General features: G+C 41.2%; 1 protein-coding gene across 3 annotated transcripts in view; it reads left to right on the forward strand.

Moving 5' to 3' along the window:
- Positions 1–25204, forward strand: part of RNF220 (ring finger protein 220) — a 373850-nt gene that overhangs the window by 287749 nt on the left and 60897 nt on the right. For 2 of the 3 annotated variants that reach the window (XM_089514994.1, XM_089514993.1), the window contains 2 exons: positions 11730–11851; positions 12695–12827. In XM_089514994.1, coding sequence (XP_089371120.1) covers positions 11730–11851; positions 12695–12827 — 255 coding nt within the window. The remainder of the gene's footprint in view (positions 1–11729; positions 11852–12694; positions 12828–25204) is intronic. The other variant, XM_089514992.1, reaches the window with a different exon arrangement.

Raw genomic sequence — 25204 nt, forward strand, 5'->3', positions numbered from 1 at the left:
CAATTTGTCCATTATTAATAACTCATGTAGTTTTAATTTCCATTCTGCTATACTAGGTATTGTTTTAGACTTCCCATATTTGGCGTAAACCATTCGTGCTGAGGAAATCAAATATAATACTAATCTGATTTTTAGTTAATTAGCCTTGTATTACATCCACAATGTTTAATAAAAATAGTTCTGGTAATAAAGGGATATTTATTTCTAAATTTTCTTGCATTATTTTGTGTATATTTTTCCAATATTTTTGGATTTCTTCACATTGCCACCATATGTGGTACATAGTTCCGATTTTCTCTTTGTATTTCCATTGGGTTTTTTTTTATCTTTGATAGTCTTGAGGGAGTTAAATACCATCTATGCAGAATCTTTAGGTAGTTTTCTTTCAATGTGTTACACTTACAGTAGTATATTTCTGGTTATTTTTCCAAGTGTTCTCCCACATTATTAACGGTATTGGTCTCCTTATATTCTGCATCCATTTTATCATAGTTTCCTTAATAGTTTCTTCTTTTGTTTCAATATCCAGAAGTATTTTATAAGTTTTCTTTATAAATCCTTTCACCCCTCCTAATAAAATTTTGTCAAAATCCCTTCTATCTGTCTCAATTACTTCCTTTTTCATAGCTTTGTTGAACTCTTCCTTAAGTTGGAGGTAATGGTATAATCTAATTTCTTGTTACCTTGTCATGAACCTCTTTACCAACTTTCAGGTGTGAAAGTTGACTTATAATTTTGGCAGCTAAATGTTACAGATTTTAAAAGTTATGATTTAAGAATCAATAGCTAGTATTACTCTTAGGATGACAGTGGATCTTGAGTCTTAATTTTTTTTTTCGGTGTTGTGTTGTTGATCTGTATTCCTCCTGTTCTTACCCAGTTTGGATTTCATTTCATTCCACCCCATCTTCATGCATCTTAAAAATTCCACTAAACATGTTTTGGTTTCTTAAATACTGCTATAAGTCAAACAGGGTCATCCCATCCATAACATATTAGCAGATCAGATTCTTTTGGTTGGAGATCACCATCCAGTTGTAAGTGGTTTAATGTATTTTTACTTTAAATCCTTTTTTTGTTGTTTTTATGAGTACTCTAATCCAGGGGTGGGAAACAGAACACTTGAAGTAGCTGGCAATGGAACTCATGAGTGAGCTTGTCTATCCTTTTTTTGGATAGTCTCTTGTAAGGATTTGGTCAAAAACACTCATTTTTCTGCAACCTTGAGAACTCTAGTATATAAGAACTCTAGTGACTTTCAGAAAAGAGTGAAATGGACAATGTGTACTTCTAGAAACATAAAAAGTTATTCTAAAGAAAATAGAAATAAACTGCTGCAGTAGTGGCATACACAAAGGGAAGACAGGAAATGGTTTAGCTGCAGAAAGAGCTGTAAGGTTAGAACTGAGAATTTATAAGGCACCACATCCTGTCTGATCTTGGAAACTCAGCATGGTCATCCCTGGTTAGTATTTGCCATTGAATATCAAGTGCTGTAGGTTATATTTCAGAGGAAGAAACTGGCAAAACCATATTCTTTGCCTAAGAAAACCCTGTGGGTTTGCCACGAATTGACAGGCATCTTGAAGTGGTGCTAAAAATGAAGCAGACAAATATGTCAGGAGTATCTTCTACCAAATTATAGCCACTGCTGTCAGGCAGCAGAGGGGAATACTGTAGATTGCTTTGTAGTCTCATCTCCATATTTTATATGGATAGTACAAATGTTTGTACTTTCATTTCTTGTATTCTATTATATCTCCCTTGGTGGGTTCCATAAATCATGACTAAGCAGGAGAATCATAGATTCACAAAGTTAGAGGGGCTTCATGAGCTATGCAGTCCAACCACCTGCTCAATGCAGGACTTGCAGCTAAAGCATCACTAGCAAGTAGTTATCTAACCTCCTTTCCAAGACATTCAGAGAAGGAGATACCACTTCTCTCACTGTCAAGAAGTATTTTCTAATGTTCAGTCAAAATCTACCCTCCTGTAATGTCAGACCATTGGACCTGGCCTTGCCTTATGGGGCAGCAGAAAATAGGCTTTCCCCCGCCATTCTGTGACAGGCCTTGAATTATTTAAAGAGGGCAATAATGTCACACCTTATTCTTCTCTTCACTAAGGTGAACATGCCCAGTTCCTTCAACCTTTCATCATATGTTTTCTTCCTCATATCTCTTATCATCCTTGTTGCCCTTCTCTGAACCTGCTTCAACATGCCTATAGACTTCTTAAAATGAGGTGCCTAGAACTGAATGCACTACTCCAGATGAGGCTTGACCAGTGCAGAATATAGTGGGACTATTACTTCCCTTGATTTGGAAATGATGCTTCTATTAATGTAGGCTAAAATAAATAGCACCAATTTTGCTTCTTGAAACCTTGTACCCGCTAAAGTTCTAGAGAAGATGTAAGTAGCCTTCCCAAGGAGCACAGTGCAGAGTTGTGTACAGAACTGTTTATTTATATAAAATATTTTTGAGTCAAGGAGATTGTTCTTAATAATTCTCATGGGACCATGGTCTGCTTTTGTTTAGCTGTGGTATGTTCATGCTGAAAGAAAATTAAGTTAACCTTTGATCAAGATGGAACTAGTGACCAAATGTTGTGGTATAGAGTAATCAAACAAAGGTACCCTCTTTTACTCTCTCCCCCTCACTGGTTTTCTCTTAGCCCATTCCAGCAGTTAGTACCCACTGAGCATGTTTAATTGTCTTTGGGCTCTTTTTGAAGCAATTTACCTGTTAGATGTTTTCCCTGAAATAATTTTTTTCTAGCTTTTCAAACTGGGGGTGTTCTTCAGACGTATGGCTACTGTCTTTCTTCCCTACATAGGTAATGTCTTTTTGGCCATACAAAGAGGCACACTGAAATAATGCTTTTATTGTGTTTCTATTATGCCTTGAACTGTTCCTTTTCACTTCCGTATAGCATTGAAACATAACGAGATACATCTACCAAAAAAGATGTGTGCACAGATAACCAAAGTTCTAGAGGTCTTATAGTTGAAATGGTATCTGTGCCTGTATTAGATATTGGATACATAATATAATAAAGATAAAACTTACATTGTTGCTTCAGCTCTGTTCAACTCATAAAATTTAAAAAAAAATTGTGAGAGATTTGTTGGAAATGTAATAATAAAAAGGAGGTGTAAATAAATATGTACAGACCTAAAGTTTCTGTTTTGCTATCTTTTGCCTCTGGCTTTTTTACCAAATGGTGGTACAGTAGGAGGGTACTGTACCTTCTATTATAACAGCTCCTGTAGAGATGCTGACAACATTTATTTTGTTTCAAAAGGTATTGATTGAGATATTCCCCCTCAGAGTACTGATAAGTATTTATTAAGCTAGGTTTTACACCATATTACTGCTATAATAATAATAATAATAATAGGATTTATTTATATGCCGCCCAGTCACTGGGAATCCGGGCGGCTTACAACAGAGGGGATAATAGACGGATCCCTGCCCTCAGGCTTACAATCTAAAAAGACACGACACAAAAGGAGAAGGGAATGGGGGGGGGATCAGGTCCAGCATTCTTCTCTCCCTCTGAGGCCTGGACCAAGGCAGATGGACTGGAGGGAGGGCTCTTTTTCTTCAGGCTAGTCCTGATGGAGCTGGGCCTGCCTGGTCAACTCTCTCATAGGCTGGAAGATGACAGTTATGGAGGGAGGAGTCTCTTCTTCCAGGCTAGCCCTGGTGGAGGTGGGCCTGCCTGGTCAACTCCCTCATGTTCTCTCTAGGAATCTAGGCATTCCAGCGCAATTCTGCGAGAAGTTGACCATAGATTTGTGCTGGTGAACCTAGAAGGTCCTAGAGAAAACACTTCTGGTTTCGATCCTGGAAGCCAGGTGGAGAGCATATGGATAAAAATTAAAGTGGAGGGAAACAACAAGGATGTTGTTGTGGGAGTCTACTACAGACCCCCGAGTCAGATGGAGGAATTGGATGATGCCTTTCTAGAACAGATGACCACACACTCAGAAAGGAGAGATGTAGTAGTGATGGGTGACTTCAACTATCCTGATATTTGCTGGAATTCAAACTCAGCCAAATCCTCAAGGTCTAGCAAATTCCTCATTTGCCTTGGAGACAGTTTCATTGTCCAAAAGGTGGAAGAGGCAACAAGGGGGGGCAGCTATTTTGGATCTGATTCTAACCACCAGGAATGACTTGGTTAATGAAGTGCAAGTGGTGGGATCATTAGGTGGAAGTGACCATGTTCTCCTGGAGTTTGTTATACAATGGAAAGGAGAAGCCAGGCATAGTCAGACACGCCTTCTAGATTTTAGGAGAGCGGATTTTAGTAAACTTAGAGAAATACTGAGGGTGATCCCATGGTCAGGAATACTAAAAGATAAGGGAGTTCAAGATGGATGGGACTTTCTCAAAAGGGAGATACAGAAGGCACAATTTCAAACAGTTCCAATGAGGAAGAAAAATGGGAGGTGTCTCTAGAAACCAGGATGGATGACTAAGGAACTTTCAACTGAGCTATCTTTTAAACAGAGCATGTATAAGAAATGGAAAAAAGGGGAAATTACCAAAGAAGAATTCAAGCAAATAGCAAGCACATGTAGGGGTAAAGTCAGAAAAGCTAAAGCGCAGAATGAACTCAGGCTTGCTAGAGAGGTTAAAAACAATAAAAAGGGCTTTTTTGGATATGTCCGCAGCAAAAGGAAGAAGAAGGAAATGGTAGGGCCACTCCGTGGAGAAGATGGCAGAATGCTAACAGGTGACAGAGAAAAGGCAGAATTACTCAACATCTTCTTTGCCTCAGTAGTCTCAGAAAAGGAAAAGAGTGCTCAACCTGAGGATAATGGAGGAGAGAATAGGGGAATTTCAGCACAGAATAAGTAAAGAGATAGTAGAGGAATACTTTGTTAATCTAAATGAATTTAAGTCTCCAGGACCAGATGAACTACATCCAAGGGTATTAAAAGAGCTGGTAAATGTAATATCAGAGCCATTGGCAATAATGTTTGAGAACTCCTGCAAAACAGGAGAAGTCCCAGCAGACTGGAGGAGGGCAAAAGTTGTCCCCATCTTCAAAAAGGGGAAAAAAGAGTCTGACATCTATACCAGGAAAGTTTCTTGAGCAGATCATTAAACAGAGAGTTTGTGAACATCTAGAAAGCAATGCCATAATCACAAAAAGTCAACTTGGGTCTCAGAGAAAGAAGTCATGCCAGACAAATCTGATCTCTTACTTTGATAAAATTACCAGCTTGGTAGATGAAGGGAATGCTGTGGATATAGTATATCTTGATTTCAGTAAGGCCTTTGTCAAAGTTCCCTGTGACATTCTTGCAAACAAGCTTGTAAAATGTGGGCTAGACAAGGCAACTGTTACATGGATTTGTAATTGGTTGACTGACCGAAGCCAAAGGGTGCTCAACAATGGCTCCTTTTCATCCTGGAGAGAAGTGACCAGTGGGGTTCCACAGGGCTCTGTCCTGGGGCCAGTGTTATTCAACATCTTTATCAATGACCTGGATGACAGAATTGGGGGCATACTTATCAAATTTGCAGATGACACCAAACTAGGGGGAGTAGCTAATACCCCTGAGGACAGGATCAAAATTCAAGATGACCTGAATAGACGAGAAAGCTGGGCCAAAGCTAACAAAATGAAATTCAACACGGAGAAATGTAAGGTACTGCACTTAGGGCGGAAAAATGAAATGCACAGATTTAGGATGGGCTACACCTGGCAGAATGAAACTACACGTGAAAGGGACCTGGGAGTCCAAGTAGACCAAGAGAAACTGGAGTGTGTCCAAAGGAGGGCGATCAAAATGGTGAAGGGTCTGGAAACCATGCCCTATGAGGAATGACTTAGGGAGCTGGGGATGTTTAGCCTGGAGAAGAGAAGGTTAAGAGGTGATGTGATAGCCCTGTTTAAATATTTGAAGGGATGTCATATTGAGGAGGGAGCAAGCTTGTTTTCTGCTGCTCCAGAGACTAGGACCCAGAACAATGGATGCAAGCTGCAAGAAAAGAGATTCCACCACAACATTAGGAAGAACTTCCTGACAGTAAGGGCTGTCCGACAGTGGAACACACTCCCTCAGAGTGTAGTGGAATCTCCCTCCTTGGAGGTCTTTAAACAGAGGCTGGATGGCCATCTGTCAGGGATGCTTTGATTTGGATTTCCTGCATGGCAGGAGGTTGGACTGGATGGCCCTTTTGGTCTCTTCCAACTCTATTATTCTGTCATTCTCTAGAAATTTGTAGGTCCTACAGCACATTTTTGTGACCAATCTCTAGCAGATGCTGATCATAGAGTTGCTCTGGAAGACCTGGAGATTTCTAGAGAGGTGTTCTCTTAGCTAAGAAGAATTGTGCTTTTTTATTTGCGATGTTTCCACATTCATGGGGGTCCTTCATCCCCAACTGGGATCACTGTACTTTCAAATACAGACCAAGCAAAATTCTCATACATCCATTCTTGAGATGTGCAAGTGATCATGAACAGAAAAAATGAATAGAGCATCAGCTAGTAGTGATTAGCAAGCTGGTATTACTGATTAGAAATTTTCACGTCAGTTATTTATCAGGAGCAAGTGGATCAGGCTTGAACTAAGAATCGTAGATAAACAAATTGGTAGAAGTAACCAGTTTGGGAGACTACAAGAAGTACTAGTTGGGCCTTCTTTGTAGAACAGGACATTTAGAATAGGTTTGCTAGAGACTGACAAGTTCAGATTTCATTATGTACCATATTTTCTGGTATATAAGACGACTTTTTAACCCTTTAAAATTGCGTCAAAAGTCGGGGCCATCTTATACGCCGGGTTAAGCCCGGCCACAGAGGCCATGAGAGCCTCGCGGCCTGGTGCGCACACCTGGCCTGCTCCATGGCCTGGGACCTTCGCTGCCGGCCTCCTCCTACCTTCCAGGCCTCTGGAGGCCCCTTGAAGCCGGCACGCACACACAGCCAGCTGCTGGCTTCCAGGCCTCCGGAGGCGCCAGGCCCCCTTAACTCGGCCTATAGTAGGCCAGGACGCTGCCTGCATGAGAGTCAGGCTTTGCAGGCTACAACAGAGGCCTGGGGAACCGGCACACATAGCCAGTTTTTAATTGTATTTGGTATGAAGAGGGGGGTTGTCTTATACAGTGAGTATATCCCAAACTCTATATTTTAACTTGAAAAGTTGGGGGTCGTCTTATACCCAGTCGTCTTATACTCTAGAAAATATGGTAAATGACAAACAAGACATAGAGCAAAGGTATGCAGTGTAGATATGATAGCCAGGTTCAGATTTTTTCCAGAGCCATTGTGATTGTTCTGAGCCTGCCTGGTCAGAATTATTTCAGGCATCCTCTGTACATCTCACACCAGAAAATTTAGAGAGGCACAGTCAGTACAAAATATGAAAATAAGACATACTTTGAGGAGATCTGTGAGAAAGGGCCAGGCCCAAGCAAAAATAACGTGACACCTGCTTATTTCCTAGAAATACTGTCATCTACACCAGTAAATAACATTGATATCACTACCTTTAATACAATAGACCCTGATCTACACCCTCCCCCCAAGCATTAAGTCAGATAAAGTAGAATTAAAATGAATGTGTTAGAATATACTGAGGCTGATGCCAGGCTTGACTCCTAACAGGACAGGGTACTAAAGCAGAGGTTATAAAAAAAATAGCTCTGTATCTTTGAATCTAGGTAATAAGTAGTTTTGGTTGCAAGTTGAGTCCAGGGTTGATGCAGTCTAGGATACACACTGAGTGTAGTGAAGCTGTATGATACTAAGCGGAGCTCAGTTTGGTGAGTCCCTCCAGTGGAGTAATTATTATTGTACTGCTAATGAAAGCAATTTACTTCTTTGCATACCTTCCTGAGATACAGAATGGCTTTGTTAAATAATGGAAGAAAGAGATGAGCAGTAAGGGATGTTGCAGTTTTATACAGATTTTAAAAAATCTTTGACTTATGGGTATGGAAAAATAAAGGCAGCCCACCTCCCCCTCTTTGCTCCTGCCACCGAAGTACAGAGGAGAAGGATTAGTGAGCTAATTAGAAATGATTGCATCTATCAGCACTAATTAACAATACTGTGGTCTCACTTGTGTGTTCTTTTGAGCTGTTCTCCTTTGGGACAACTCAGCAGTCACCCCCCCTTCCTCTGGGGCTGCTCTATCCCTCCTACGTTGATTAGAAGTGATAGCTGAGCTCTGTAGCTGCAATTGGAAATTCTGCTCACTGTGGCTTTCAAATAACACCAGTTCTTCTCTCTCACTCTTAAGATCCAGTATCAAGCTACAGCAAAAGGTCTCAAAAACTTTTGTAAAGCTCCTCTTGACTCTATTTACTGTTGTAGTTATGCCACTCTAATTTTGTGGGCAATAGCATTTTTCTTTGCCATCCCTATCATGCGTCTTTAAGGTCAGTTCTATTTTTCAGAGTGCATAATAACAAGATCCTCTTATTTTCTGAATGACACTGAAAGCTCATCATCCCAGGTACAAACATAAATCTTTTTCTTTACCGCTATGGGTACTATAGTAGCATACATGTTGATGCCAGAAAAATCTGCCAACATGTAACAGGATCACTATAACAGCAGGGCTATAAAACAGCTTGCAATTCAGAATTTCCATTAAGTAGATATTGTATAGAAATGATTAAGTAGGGACCCTTGGTTTTTTTATTAAAATGTTTTACAATTTATGCCTCAACTATCCTCACATCAGGCCTTTGAAATGGGTTTACATGATGTCATAAGATTTGCAGTAAATAATGTTTTAAAATTATGCCAGTAGGAGTCAGCCAGATATTTTACCTCAGATGTTCCTGGAGGAAAATACTTTTAAAATCCATTCAGAACATAACTTTATGTTCTAAGTGATGGTGAAAAATGACCAAACCAAACTCACATAGGAAGAAGTCTTTTTGACTCAGTGTTTGGTTGTTGTTGAGGCCCCATGTGCATGTCATAATGTAGATTTTGTGGCTGATTTAATATAGACAAGTGAGAACCCCACACAAGATGTTTTATGAAATAGTATTCCATAGTTGCCAATTATCATTTTCCTGAGGTGAAGAAGAATGATCCTTACTCAACCAAGTGAAACTACACAAACCTGTTTTTATTCTTCATTTACAAATATGTGAAAGACATTTGTAGGTATGTCCCTTCCATAATACAGTTTCTTCTGTTCTTGAGATTGCATTAGAGTTATTACTCTTTTCCCATATACTGGGAACATTTTGTCTGTGGAAACTGTATAGACATTTGGATAAGGAGATGTACAGGGATTCTAGCAAGATCTTGTAGCACCTTTGAGACTGACTGAAATAAAGAAGTTGGCAGCATGAACTTTCATAGACTTCAGTCTGCCCCCTCAGACAAGTCTACAAAAGCTCATGCTTTCAACTTCTTTATTGCAGTTAGTCTCAAAGGTGCTACAAGATCTCTCTGCATACTGATTCTATAGACTAATATGGCTATATATTTGAATTCTACCATTAGGGATTCTAGCTTTACCCTACTGTCTGAAAAAAAGAGTTGGTTAGGAGGAAGAGAAGGATGTTTTGGGGGAAGCTAGGGCAAAAGAATTGGGAGTGCTTAATAAACTTTCTCTAGTTATTTTTGTGGAGATTATATGTTCAGGTTTTTTGTTGGGAAATGTAGTTCTTTCTTGAGGATCGTTAGAACCTCAGGAAAGTAAGCAAGATTGTTTAATCTTACTAGCAGAGTTCACACAGCGGAATATGAGACAAGCAGGAAAACTCAACTAGCTCACTCCTCTCCCAGCCACGTGTCCCCAATAAAAACACAGTCACTTGGTTAAAAGTGAAAAAAGAAATAAGTTTACTTACAAAATCATGTGTATGAAGAGATACACAGGTCTAACTTCATGTTGCAAGAAAAATGAGGTAGAAAAGTAGTTTACATGCATCTCAGGAAAGGATGCTGCCTCAGCATCCTTTCAGCTCCGGACACAGGCAAACGGATTAGTAAGTAGTACTAATGGTGACTCATCCTTGCTTTCTTCTTCTTGGGACAAAAGGTTAGGTGTCCTCATGGGTAAACAGGAAATGAGGAGGGGCAATGAGTAGGGGTTGTTAGTAGGCAATAAAATACCATAAACATGCATTACTAGAAGGTCTCAGCATGCGAAGTTGCTATATCCCAACATTTTTTTTGTAAAAAGTGTGTGAGTTTACTCTTATGTTACACCAATGCATCAATGAAAGAGGCCGAATAGGAAGCTAAAATAATTCAGTACAATTTCCTTTGGTTATTACTTACATCTTTCATTTCCCTCTCTTAGTTTAGTTATGGGTCCTTTTGTCACACTTGCTATGCTTTAGTTATTTTTACAATGTACTTGTAATAAATTTCAATTATTACAACCAGACCCATAATGTCAATAATGCTTTCTCTATTAAATGATTTCTTAGTCACGTCATCTCTTGTTACTATACAGTATTTCCTTGGGCTTTTACTTTCGTCTCCATCAAAACGTTGACCTTACTTACTAATTAAGCTGCTCACTTCCCCCAGCCTGTGATTGAAACATTTGATGATATTTGCCTGAAGCAGCATATCTTGACAGTTGATGTTGTTCTCTAACGCAAGTGTTCCGGATATTTTGGGCACATTTAATTATGATTTCTATTAACCAGAAATTGGAAAAAAGAAATGGGTTGTTCTGACTGACATGTGTATAGTCTCTGAGGAAAAAATGGGGTTAAACACACCCTCAAATTCTGTGACTGGAATCATAGTGCATATTCTACATTTTCAGTCAACATTGTACATGGTTAGTATAAGAGAGAATCTAGACTCCTAGGAATGAAGCAAAGAGGACAAAACAGAACTGGAAGACTAGAAGTTGTGCAGAAATTTTCCAAACAGTGTTAACCTCTTATAATCTTGTTTAGGCTTCTAACATTTATTAAAAATTGTCCACATACATATGTGCATGTTCCTTATTCAAAAGTCATTAGTAAATTTGCAAGCACTATAGAAATTGTTTTGAAAGAGGCCCTACATTATGGCATCATTACTTCTATGCAGATTACTAGGTCTTTAAACACTTTCAGTTTGCAAGAATAAGCATTGCTTCTCTTAAAGCAAACTTCAGAAAGCTATGCAAATGTGCATCAAGGGCAACAGTATGTTTGGACACTTTTGGGTACCAGTGTGCAAGTGGTCCTCTAGTTGGGCTATTCCAAAATAATCCAGGAATGGAGTCCATTTTCCTGAGACGGATACAAAAAAGGAAAGCTCCAGTTAGTAGCCTGCATCCCTGTACTAGGAGTTTGGCATTTGCAGGGGATAATGAATATGATTAGAAATAATTGTTCTTTGGCTTTCTTTTCTCAAGAGAGAACAATGTTTTAAGGATAATGGTGTAGGCATGCCCCCTTGAGGGCAAGGCACTTGGTTTGTATTGGAGTCATTGTATACTAGCTCACAAGGATGGCAGGACTGTTCCAGTTCAATGTTCACAGTTTGGTTAAATGCATTTAAAGTTCTGAACTGCTTCAGATAATCTCAAGCAGTTCAGAACTTTAAATGCATTTAACCAAATTGTGAACTGTGAACAGTGAACTGGAACAATTCTGCCATCCTTGGATACTTACCGTACTCTAATGCCTAATATAATATTTTTTTTCTCCTAGCAAGGATGCTAAGACTTTGTGTGTTTATATGTATAAGCTGTTGTTTCTTTTCTCTTTCCTCTCCTCACATAGCCCGAATTGGGAAAATGAAACGGAGGAAACAAGACGAAGGACAGGTATGTCCCCTCTGCAGCCAGCCTCTCTCAGGATCCGAGGAGGAGAGGAATGGGCATGTCGAACAATGCCTTGCAAAGGTAGAAGCACTGAAGGTTCTTTGCTGCTTCTCTCTTCTTTCTTCCTGCCCTCTTCTGTATCTGCTTTCTGGACAGAAACCAAGTTAGCAGATTGAAGGCTACAGGCTTGAATGCTTGTTTTTTTCCCTACTCGATTTCTGTCTTGAAGGTTTTAGTCTGCCTGGATTTGGCAATAAGAATCTTTCTAGCCTTTCAAATGAGAAAGAGGAGCAGATTCACTGACAGTGTCCAGCTGTTAGAGGGAGACATTCTCCCGTCTTGCTAGGCTATGATTTAACTATATTGCAGCAAGACTCAGTTGAGGCATGGATTGAAGAAGAGTTGGTCAGGAAAGTACAGGCCAGCCATTCTTAAGACAAAACAGGTTGACATTCAAGTGCTTGTCAACTATGCAAAAATATCTAATGTCCCATTGCTAAAGAAGGTAAGAAGAAAAAGCTGTGGCAGTACAACTGGAAAATAGTAAGGTTCAACAGTTATCTTGCTTTGCTTTTAGTCTTTATATAGAGAAATGACACATTTTAGTTTTGGAATATTACAATAAAGCTTGTTCTAGAGGTATTCGATCTTCTAGTAGCTTCTGGTACTGATAACCAGGGTCTGGTGTTTAGACACTTTTAATAGCATTGCTGGTATGACTATGGGCCCAAACAGACAGGCCAAAATAAAGCTGCTTCATGTCACTGCAAGCGATGAATGGAGGGGTGTGTGTGTGTATCCTCCTGCAGTATCCTCCACCATTTAGCTTTGACTGTACAGTTTCCATTGGTAGAAATACTACCTGTTAGCATCATTCTTTTTCCCAGGATGATTCTTGATGTTTTACTCTCTTTGCCCACCCAGAGAGAAGGTTCATGCATGATGGAAGATGACTCTGTTGACATTGAAAATGAGAATGGTAATCGCTTTGAAGAATATGAATGGTGTGGGCAGAAGAGGATACGTGCTACCACACTTCTGGAAGGAGGTTTCAGAGGTAAGAGGGCAAAATATAGGGGATGTTTGAGATGGGCTATGGACCAAATAATGCCCCAGTCTCTTTATCACTGTTTGGTGCTTAAGAACATAAAATGTTAATCTTTAGTAGTACAATCTTATCTTCTAACCTGTAGTTTAGGCTAATGGCTACTTCCCACATTATTTTTTGTACACACAAATACACCCTAGCAGGTCATTGCCTTGACACACACATAGTCAGAATGATGTACATACATATCTGTTCATGCTGAGTAATGAACAGCTTGGCCCAGATGGCAAACTCTCAAGGGAAACACAGATATAAATCTATCCAAAGAATTGTTCTTCATAACAGTATTTATCTGTGGTATGCATCCATGAATGAAAATGTTTATTGCTTGTCTCCTGTCACTGCATTTTCCACCAGAAGCTATGTGGATAGAATAATCATATTCTGTAAACCAGTGGAAACATAATTGTTCCTGTAAATTTCCCTTGTAACTCTTAATTGTTAGATTGCCTAGGGAAGTTTCTTTGATACTTTGGATATTCCAAAATAGGAGTCAAAATGTTATCCTAGTCTTGTGTAACTGTTTGCTTCCATTGCTTAAATGGAAATTTAAATTTCTACCAGTATGAAAATTTGTTTTCCTGTGGAATAAAATAAAATTGCAGGAGTTATGAAAAAACTGCTTGTTTAATTAACTTCAGGAAAATGTCTCCCAAAGTTGAAGAGAACAGGAGCAGCCATAGGCCAATCAGTTTCAGCAATTCTGTTCATTTTTTTAAATAGAAGTGGAGAATGAAATTGTAAAAAGCCCCAGTCTGGAGTGACGAAAGCTGGTTTATCAGCAGCTGGTGATGTATGGAAGTTGACAGCTAAGTCACTTTAGCACCTGCATAAAATATTAAAGGGCCGGTTATGCATTTATCACTCCATCTTTTTTAAGGCTGATAAATGAGAATTCAGCAACCTGCCATACACCTCCAGCACTGCAGCCCTGAGGGCTTCCAGACAAACACATCTTATTTTTCCTCCTTCTATTCCTTCCCCTGTGACAGGAAAAATGGCTGCAAAGAAGAGAATGAGTTATGGCAAAATGTGACCTTTGTGAGTTTTATTGGTGAATGTAATTTTAGCTGTGCACCTGGCTCCTTTCTTACAGTCAGCCTTTTGCTCTTTTGGTCTGTGTCAAGATTGACTAAACTGTGTGGTATAGATCTTATGATCCTGTGCAAACAGTGTCCTGCCATACTTTGAACAGGGAAACTGGTACATTGCCCCATCAGAATAAAAGATATTACTCTGCTGTGCATAACAGCTCATTAATACTTTGTCCCAGATTTTAATTTGAAATATCCCTAGGAAAAATCCAACTGGAAGAGGAGATCAGGGCTAAAAGCTATCTTAGATTTATAAACAATGTTTCTTCTTTCCTGTTTTTTCTGTACCTTTCTCTACGGAGAACTCATCTAAAAGTTAGATGAGTGGTTATCAAGAGCTGGACAGTGCCATGAAAGATACTTCAGTAGTTCAGATGTAAGGGGAAAGTATTCTTTATTGGCTATCAGTAAACATGTACTGAAATGCATGCCTTCTAACATACAACACCAAAGCAGTTTTATCATTTAGAAATTTCACACACGGGGTGTGTCTGTCTGTAGGCATTTGTGATATCAATGTTACTTTTATTTCTTTATTCAAAGGCCTAACTGTAAGTTTTGTTCCAAGCATTTTGTCTCTCTCCTATGCAGCACCTTGTAAATCTTTACCTGGAATCCTTTTAACTTTAATCTAAAGAGATTCCTGCCTCTGAAGTATTAATTAATGGTTCCCCTTTAAGGAATTGGCTGCTGGGAGGAGGCACTACTTTTAATAATTCTCCTGGAATTTTCGCAGGGTGGGAGCTATTTCTTTTCTGATGGTTAGGTGTGAGAAGAACAGTATCACTACTACATTCTTAGTCAGTCAGACATGTCTTCACATTAGTGCGCCTGATCTTGATTATAACATTGAGTGGTAGGTATCATGCTGTAGATTCCAAAAATGCACGTCTCTAGAATGTAGATGCAGCATCCTTATCTTTGATAAGAGTGCCCTGCAATTAGTTTTGTAAAAATTAAGGAAGGGCCAAAACAGACTGCAGAAATAATCCAGCTTGAAACAGCTTTAACTGCCCTGTTTCAATGCTAGGGAACTGTGGGAACTGTAGTTTTGTAAGACATTTTGCCTTCTCTGTTAGAGAGCTCTGGTGCCACAACAAACTACAATTCCCCAAATTCTCTAGCACTGAGCCAGGACAGTTAAAGCGGTTTCAAGATGGATAATTTCTGCAGTCTGTTTTGGCCCAAAGTTAACTTAAGTTGTGCCTATCTTACTGCCCCTGGAGAAATACAGACACTTACAAGAAAAGACATGTTCTGTGCTATTTTGTAGTAATCCGTGTCCATTGTTTGATAGGGATAGTGTTCATTGCCTATGAATCCTTGTATTCCTTGTGTTATTTTGTTAATCAGTGTATTTACTGTCTTGTTCTTGTCCCATGATGTTTGGAGTTGTGGAGAAGTGGTTGCATATGCCCAATTTTACTCCAACTTCCCAGGTGCACACCTTGCCATTGCTGGATTTAGATAGTTTGGAAGCAGGGAAACCTTCACTTCTTTAAAAGAAAGTATATACAGTATCTTGCTTCACAAGAGAATCGTACTCAGGGGAGCACAATTCCTCTTTAAAATAAGGTGTGCACCATGTTTAGAATGAAAGGGAACACACTAGGGATAGATAAGAATAATATGTGTGTGTGCCTTCAAGTCACCTGTTGACAAGACAACCCTATGAATTTCATATAATTTTCTTAGACAAGGAGTACTTGAAAGTGGTTTTGCCAGTTCATTCCTCTGAAATATAGCCTTCAGCACTTGGGATTTGTTGGTAGTTTCCCATCCAAATACAAACCAGGGCTGATTCTGCTTAGCTTCCAAAATCAGACAGGATCTGGTGCCTTTAGGTCTTTTAAGCCCCAGAGCAATGTATAAGGAAGAGTAATTCGCCATTATTAAAACATCAGCTTAATGAGTGAAGAGTAGTGTGTATGTTAAGGTTCCAGTTAGACTAATTTGGGAAAAGACAAGACTTATCTTATAATGATAGTGTCAAGCTCAATCTAAGTTCACCATGCTTTGTTTCAGTTTATTAATCATAGAATCATAGAATCGTAGAGTTGGAAGAGACCACTAGGGCCATCCAGTCCAACCCCCTGCCATGCAGGAAATCCAAATCAAAGCATCCCTGACAGATGGCCATCCAGCCTCTGTTTAAAGACCTCCAAGGAAGGAGACTCTTATCACCCTCCAAGGGAGTGCATTCCACTGTCGAACAGCCCTTACTGTCAGGAAGTTCCTCCTAATGTTGAGGTGGAATCTCTTTTCCTGTAGCTTGCATCTATTGTTCCGGGTTCTGTTCTCTGGAGCAGAAGAAAACAAGCTTGTTCCCTCCTCAATATGACGTCCCTTCAAATATTTAAACAGCGCTATCATATCACCTCTTAACCTTCTTTTCTCCAGGCTAAACATACCCAGCTCCCTAAGTTGTTCCTCATAGGACATGGTTTCCAGACCCTTCACCATTTTTGTCGCCCTCCTTTGGACACACTCCAATTTCTCAATGTCCTTTTTGAATTGTGGCGCCCAGAACTGGACACAATATTCTAGGTGGGGCCTGACCAAAGCAGAATACAGTGGCACTATTACTTCTCTTGATCTAGACACTATACTTTTATTGATGCAGCCTAAAATTGCATTGGCCTTTTTAGCTGCCGCATCACACTGTTGACTCATGTTTAACTTGTGGTCTACTTGGACTCCTAGATCCCTTTCACACATAGTTGCATTCAGCCAGGTGTCCCCCATCCTATATTTGTGCATTTTATTTTTCCGCCCTAAGTGCAATACCTTACATTTCTCCGTGTTGAATTTCATTTTGTTAGCTGTGGCCCAGCTTTCTAGTCTATTCAGGTCATTTTGAATCTTGGTCCTGTCCTCTGGGGTATTAGCTATTCCTCCTAATTTGGTGTCATCTGCAAATTTGATAAGTATGCTCCCAATTCTGTCACCCAGGTCATTGATGGTCTGAAAGTGACCCAAAACACAATTTAAAATAGAACAGCTTTAGTGTCTAAGCCCCTCTTGCTGTCAAATAAGAATTGTCTCTTACGTGGTTCTGCAAACTGGATATCGAGGTAATTCCCAATGAGTTGAATGGTTTCTGCTTTCTGATAACAAGCCAATTTAAATAGTTTCATATCAAATTTTCTGCTTTTATTATTCATATTTCCAAAACAAGTATGCACAAAATTGCTCAGATAAACAAACCTGTTTCTAAGTAAACAGAACCTCTAAGGCAGGATCTGCAAACTTGTAATGCAACAAGCTCACTGAAGCTAAGATCTAGGTTTGGTTAATGTCTGAATGGAAATCTGTGTGGTCTTCTGAGTTCCATTATGGGAGAAAGTTGCATGATAGAACTACTAAATATAATGCCCAGGATAAATGGATAAACACACCAAGGAAGTACTTGTTTCATGTGACGGTTAAGTGTGCTCAGGCAGTATCAGTGAGCTTTAAACCAGAGTTTATTGTTGACATGAATCCTGGCTTCTTTGGGCAGACTTTAACCATAATTGTGACTTTGGATGTCATGCAAAGCGCTCACCATCCTAGTTGGTTTACCTGCTAATGCAGAAATAAGAGTGAAGTGGGGGTAAATAGGCTGTGCACATAAACATATAACTTATTCATATTTATTAAGATTCCTGTCTTATTATTGCATGCAAATATTCCCAGACAAAATATTTATAATTTGAACAAATAAATACACATTTTATTTTATTTGTACAGTAATTTTATATCAGAATGTTGCTATTCTGCCTTGTTACTTTTTTACATAGAAGTAGGTCCAGCTGTACCATTAAAAGAAGTGAAAAAGCTACGTCAGGTGGTAGATGCTTAGGGTCAGAGAGTCGTGGCATAATGTTGGAAAACAGAGCTGTAGTTCCCTACCTAGCCTTTCTCTTTCTTAAGCACTAAAGGATGCTGTTCCTCCAGCAGTGTTGGAAGTAACAATCATTTGCTAGTTTATGAACAATGGAAAGAGATTCCATCTTGTCACTTACCTCAAGCAGCAAAAGGTATTGGAGTGACTCTGTATAGAAGAATAGGCTTAATTCAGTGTGTTGATAAAAGGGCTGTGAATTCAGTTGTACAAGGCTCAAGTATTTATACTACCATTCATTTTAATGGTACCATTTTAAACATGTTTTGTTGTTTTTACAAATAGGTACACAATGTAACTGATATCTTAAAAATATTATTTTTTTGAGAGTCTGACCTGGCTGTGGTGACACATGACTTGATTATATCCCATTTGAATTACTGTAATGCAGTCTGGTAGGGACTGCCTTTGGAAACTTTGAGGGGTTCAAATTGGTGTGGCTACTGTGCTGAGCAAGACTGGTTACAAGGAGTAGATTATTTCCATGTTGCAACAAGCTCACTGGTTCCATTTCCATGCCATATTTAAAGTACTGGTTTTGACCTATACAGCCTTATAATGCTTGGTGCAGGCTTTCCGAAAGCCTATAATCAAGACTTAGCTGTGTTAGTATCTTGCAGCAAGAAAAGGAGGAAGTGAGGAAAAAGGGGGGGGGGGGGTGAGGAGAAAAAGAAATGTGGTAGAACCTTTAAGACTAAATAGTTTTTATTTTCGCATGAGCTTTTGTGCATATAAACCCACTTCTTTAGATGAAATACAGAGTGATAATAAATGCTCAGGTTTAAAGCATATTTACACAGTAGTGGGAATGGGATGGAATTTAAAGGGCTCCAGAAAGACAAATTATGACTGAAAGAAAGAAATTGGCAGCATGAGCTTTCGTAGACCACACTGCAGCCTCGGGCGGGTTCATTTTGTGTCCGGAAGGGGTGCCATAGGCACGCTTGCACTCCATGATGATGCCTTGTGCACAGCACCGTTTAGGTGCTGGGCACAATGAGTGTCATCATGGCATGCGCTGTGTAGATGGGCAGTGGCCAGGATGACACCCGGACAGCGCAGTAAGGACTTTAAGCATGTGCCAGTCTGTACTGCCCCTTAGTCTCAAAGATGCTTATAAGATCTCTCTGCGTACTGATTCTACAGACTAACACAGCTATATCTTTGAACTTACAGTGGTCAGTTAGAACTGATGTGTGAAAGCAATAAATCTGCTTACCAAAAGTCAGTTTCTCAGAATTCAAAGCTTTTTATGGGAAAATTGTTTTTGTTATATGTGTAATAGGGAGAATACTTGCATTAATATATGTAGTGTACCATGAAACCATTGTCTTTGTTCTTACCTCTGCTAATTGATTTTAATTTGTGAATGCAATTCAATTCAGCAATTTCTCTTTCTAGTCTTCCTTTGTTATTTTCTTGTTCAACGACTGCAACCTGTAAATTACTTACTGTGTGTCCAGGAAGGCTGAAATGTTCTACAACTCTTTTTTTTTTTGTGTATTTTCATTTTTAATGTCAGATTTGTGTCCATTAACCACCTTATCTAGAGACTATTCTGTTTGTCCAGTCTAGAGTACTGGGGGCCATTGCTGGCATAGGATGGCATTTATTCACATTGGAAGAATGTAAATAAATGTACCTCTGATATTACAAGTGATGTTACTGGTACATGTAATATTGCTCCTGGAGTAGATGTGGGGACAGAGTTGGCATCTGAGTTTGTGGCAGGGTCTTGTCCCTTTATTACTATTCATGTTATGTATCCTGTTGTAAGTCAGTAGTTGTTTAAAATTTGGAGGTGTCTGTAGGCCAATAAATGTCTGCCTCCCAGAGCTTGTGAATGGGCTGTGATATTCTCCAGAATTGGTTGTAGCTTGTTGATGATACATTTGAGTGGTCTCACCTGGGGACTGTAGATGACTACTAGGGTTGTTCTGTCCTTTTGTGTTTTTTGTCTGTCTTGTAGTAAATGGTTCCTTGGTATTAATCTTGCCTTGTCAATTTGTTTCTGTACCTCCTCAGATGGGTATAGTAATGTAAGAAATGCCTGTTGTAAGTCCACGAGTTTTACATCTCTGTCTTTTGTGTCTGAGCAGATGCACTTGTATCAGAGTGCTTGGCTATAAACAGTAGATTTAGTACTAGGTGGAAACTGAAGGCACGTAAGCATGTGTAGCAGTCAGTAGGCATTTGGTAGAGTGTGGCATTTAGAAGTCTGTTGTTCAGTTGCACAGTAGTGTCAAGAAAATGTGGATTATTCCAGGTTTAGGTTGACCAAATCCTGGTGGAACTTCTCAAATGATTTCTTTCCCTGTGGCCAAATTACAAAGATGGCATCAAGAAACCAGAGATAGAGGATTCACGTGCTGAAGAAGAATTCCAGATTAACTCATGATGCTATTTACATATTGTCATGCTGTGTAGGTGCCCATGGCAGTGCCACTGACTTGGAGGTACATATTATTCCCAGAATTGAAGTAGTTATGAGTAAGTACAAAGTGGAAGAATTTGGTGGATAGCTCTGCTGTAGCTTCATTCAGGGTGGTATTGTTGGTTATTTATAGTCCATCCTTGTTTGAGATGTTTGTGTATAGGGATTCTACATCCATAGTGGCTATAATTCGGTTATCTGGGAGATTGTGGTTGGACTGTATTTTCCTCAAGAAGTCAGTTATATCCTTCATGTAGCCTGGAATGTTGAAGGCATATGGTCTGAGAACTGAGTCCATGTATCCATCTAGCCCAACAGCCAGGGGCTCTAAAGCTTGAGACAACAGGTCTTCCTGGATCACCTTATTTGTGTATTTTGTATATAAATAGAACAGGCCTGCACAACATATGGCCCGGGGACCACATGCTGCCTGCCAAAGGATTTTGGGCAGCCCATAAGGATGTGGCACGACTTCAAGGCTCCTCCACTGGTCAGCCTTTTGCTCAGGAGAGGGCCATGTATGGTAGGAAGAGGATGGGCGAACACTTGCCTTGTTAGTATCTTCCATTGCTCAGCTTTCTCTTGAGCAGAAGGCTGGGTGGTGGTGATGGAGGAGGAGAGTAGGTAAACGCTTGCCCTACAAGGCTCCTCCTCTGTTCAGGTTTCTCCTGAGAAGGCCAGGCGGTTAACAAGAAAGAGAGGCAAATGCTCACCCTTCAAGGCTCCTCCGTCGCTTGGCCTTCTCCCAAAGGAGAAGTCCAGGTGGGGGAAGAGGACAAGCAAGGCTCTTCTGCCACTAGGCTTTCTCCTGAGGAGAGGGCCAGTAAGAGGAGGAGGAGAATGGAATTAATTCTAATTAATATAATTAATTAAATATTATAATTAGAATTTAATTAAAACCCGGAGCCCTGGCGGGGCAGTGGTTACATGCCTGTACTGCAGCCACTCACTCACAAGCCACAAGGTTGTGATTTCAGTACCAGCCAAGGGCCAGGGCTGGACTCAGGCTTGCGTCCTTCCGAGGTCACTAAAATAAATACCCAACTTGTTGGGGGCAATTAGCTTACACATTGTAAACTGCTTAGGGAGTGATTAAATGCACTGATAAATTATATAGAAATGTACTTTCTATTGCTTGTTATTGCTATTTGCAGCCTGAAGAGGTTAATCTAGTGTAATTTTGGCCCTTATGTACTGCCAAGTTGTGCAAGTCTGCAATAGAAGATGCCCAGTTTGGGCTCCTTGGATGTGTCCATTTGAATTGGTTTTTCATGTCAGTGGAAAATTCTCTGAGTAATTTGTGTAGTTCCTTCAGATATTCATCAGTGGGATCTTTGGAGAAGGTTCTGTAAAATGTGGTGTAGTTCACTGTTTAGGCTACCTTAGTTTTGAGGTTCTCAGGAAACTGCTATCTCTTGGAGACAAGCATCACTGGTACATTTACCGAGGACACTCAAGATTGCCTTCTTGGTGAATGCTCGCAGGCTGTGGGACTCATTCCCATGGCAGACTAGCTGGCCCATTGTCTACTCTCCTGCTGCTGCCATCTTTTTACTTGGACAGGTGTTTGGCTATTTAGGGGTTCTTGCACAAGGGCTTTTCTGATTATTTTATTTTAAATGCTTTAAACCATTATAAACAGTGATTTTTTTTTAACAGGATTGTTATTTTTTTTAACAATAGGATTCTTTTTTGTTGATGTTCTCTTTTGTTTTTATCTATGCTGTGAACCGCCTTGGGTACCTTATTGGGAGAAAGTCGGGAAATAAATAAATACCAGGCTTAAAAAAAAACACCAATGGTATAAATAAATAGGCTAAGAGGCTTAAAGAGTTAGCATGTTTAGTTGTTGCTTACCCAGCAACTGTGAAGTGAAGGATCTTAGAATGTGAGTTAAACTACAGCAGCAACTAATATCCATGCTGGAAGATGCAAATTTATTCTGATATCTTAAAGTTTGCTGTAAACTCCATAGACCAGGTGTCAGAGTGTGATGCTGGGCATCTGTATCTGCTAAACTTTGTGGATTGTTCCTTGTGGGTCTAATGCTCCAGGTTGCATTCTGCTTGCTACCCTGGAATCAGAAGTGTTGAATTTTTTTCTCATAGACTTTTTCTAAAAATTTCCTGCATTTGTAGCAATTCTTCAGTTGTTCTCAAGAATCACTGCTCATTTTCTCTAGCTGTTTACATTGTAAGGTTATCCCTTTAAAGAATTGCCGAAAGAAGTTCAAAAATGCTTCTCCCCCCCCCCCCTTTGAAAGCTTAACATTATTTTGTGAACATGTCTGCAACTTGAAAGCGTGAGAAAGGTGGGAGGGAGGGAGAATGGGTGAGGAAAAAGTGCTTTATCCGAAAAGAATCATATTGGCTTTGTGCTGATAGAGGCTGCTGTCATCTCTTAAACGGCTTAGCACAGTCAAAAGGCGAGCAGACTTAAAACAGTGTCTTACATGAGGATCGATGGAGGAAACACGGCAGTGGTAACTGTGAGGAAAAAAGGGTGAATGCAACAGAGATAACAATAATGATTGCATGGAGGGGAGCTGGAGGCAGGCTTGTTCTTTGTAGTAACATAGCTTCAAAGGAGCTGAGCTGGCTGGTCCCCAGGTTTTTGTTGCCTCTGTGTATCTAGGGAGAGCACCCAATCCCCCCTCATACTTTGTTGGAGCAAATGGCCTAAGTAGATTAAGGCATGATAGGTTATCTCTTTCCTCTGTGTTGTATCACTTTTAGAAGAGTTTTGGTCAATCAGCATCTTGTGTCATTCCTTTAGCCAAAGAAGGAGGTGTTAGTAAAGGTGGGGGAGTTGGAATTGCAGAGGGAGGGAGCCATTGGGAAAGGGGGGGGATTGGTATGTCAGTTTATCGATCATACCTCAGCCAGGAGAGCTTCAGGCACAGCTCTGTGGGCACGAGCAGCAGCACTCCTAATGTGATTGAAAGGCAGTTAAAATGGCGGTGACCTTTTCAGGGGGAATTAGATTGCCTGCCAAGAGTGGTTAGAGGGAGTGATAACGCCAGCTTGAGGAAGCTGTCCAGGCAACTTCAAAGAGAGAGAGACAGAGACAGGAAAAGCAAGTGAGCAGCAAGTCCCATTTAAACTCTGAGCTGTGTTGTCTGATAGAGCTAGGATTGCTGTTCTCTCCAGATGTGAAGGGGTTGAAGAATATGGTCAAGTTACCTCTCTTTGCCTTTCCTTGTACTGTACCTTTTGTCAAGTAGAGCAACAGCTGGTCAACTGTTTATTCATATGACACCCCTGAGGATTTCAGTTGCCTTGAAAATAATAAACAGAAGCAATGTCTTAGTCATTCAGATAGTATGTCAGGCTTTCTAAGGAGTGATTAACACAAACTCAAGATGATGAGCAGTTCTGGTTTTGGAAATACAGTGGGACCTTGATATCTGCTCCAGACCCCCCACACACACACACACAGAGAGAGATAGCAAACTCCACTGATGCTCAAGTCCTGTTGTCCCCAGTGGTAGCACAGCCGTGTGCACTAGCTTCCACTGGGGACAATGGGGGCTGTTCCTAATGCCAGTGCGGCCACGTGGCACCGCCACCATTGGAACAATGCAGGCTTGCCATCTGCGGATGGCAAGTTCATGGATACTGAGGCCCCACTGTAATTTCTTTAATAAGAACACCGTTGTAAACTTGCATTGTATAGCCCAGGGGTAGGCAACCCGCGGGCCAGATCCGGCCCGCCAAGGCCTTGGGTCCAGCCCCAGCCTGGTCCTGCCGCCGATTTCCACCGGCGCGGGGCAATCGGCGGCAGGACCTCACGCATGGAGCCTTTGGCCCCGCACGTGATCTATGGGCCGCTCGTGCGAGCCTCTCACACAAGCTGAGGGGCCTCTCGCGAGAGCAGCCCCTCCGCTCATGCGAGAGGCCATGCAGCGTGCCTGTAGGAGGCCCGCTGCGGTCGCTGGAGCCCTCCAGCAGGGCTCCAGGAGGCGCAGCGTGCCTGTAGGAGGCCCGCTGCGGTCGCCGGAGCCCTCCAGCAGGGATCCAGGGGCCACAGCGGGCCTGTAGGGGTCCCGCTGCGGTCGCCGGAGCCCTCCAGCAGGGTTCCAGGAGGCGCAGCGCGCCTGTAGGAGGCCCGCTGCGGTTGCCAGAGCCCTCCAGCAGGGCTCCAATAGGCGCAGCGGGCCTGTAGGGGTCCCGCTGCAGTCACTGGAGCCCTCCAGCAGGGCTCCGGCGGCCGCCCTTCCCTTTGGCTGAAGGGAAGAGCCGAAGGGAAGGGCCTGGAACGGGCGCCCAAGCCCTTCCCTTCAGCCTCCCTCCCCTTTGGCCGAAAGGGCCCCTTGGAGCCCTTTCGGCCGAAGGGAAGGGCCGGGACGGGCGCCCGAGCCCTTCCCTTCAGCCTCCTCCCTCCCCTTTGGCCGAAAGGGCCCCTTGGAGCCCTTTCGGCCGAAGGGAAGGGCCTGGGACGGGCACCCAAGCCCCCTGGAGGGTGGAAGCTCTGCCCCCCGGCATGCAGCCCCGCCCCCGGAGGGTGGAAGCTCCCCCCCGGCTTCGGCCCCCCAGTTGTCTGAGGGACAGCAACCCGGCCCCCAGCTCAAAAAGGTTGCCTACCCCTGGTATAGCCTGAAGGTATTGATGTCCCTGCCAAATAAGTAAACCTACACTGACTACTGTTCTGCCTTTCTTCTGGAAAGACTACCAAACAGAAGGGAAATCAAAGACCTATATAGTCTTATTAGTCTGGATCAGTATGTAAAGGGATATTGTAGCACCTTTGAAAATGAGTGAAAGAGGTTTGTAAGATAAGCTTTTTGTAGGTAGAATCTACTTCATCAGATGCATGGAGTAAAGTGCTGCTTCACTCCATGCAACGATGAAGCAAACTCAGTCTATGAAACGTTATGCTACAAATTGTGTTTTTCAGTTAATCTCAAAGGTGC

The sequence above is a fragment of the Sceloporus occidentalis genome, unplaced genomic scaffold, assembly GCF_023333645.1.
Source record: "Sceloporus occidentalis isolate IW3139 unplaced genomic scaffold, rSceOcc1.0.p SCAF_3, whole genome shotgun sequence".
In the NCBI taxonomy this organism is placed as follows: domain Eukaryota; kingdom Metazoa; phylum Chordata; class Lepidosauria; order Squamata; family Phrynosomatidae; genus Sceloporus; species Sceloporus occidentalis.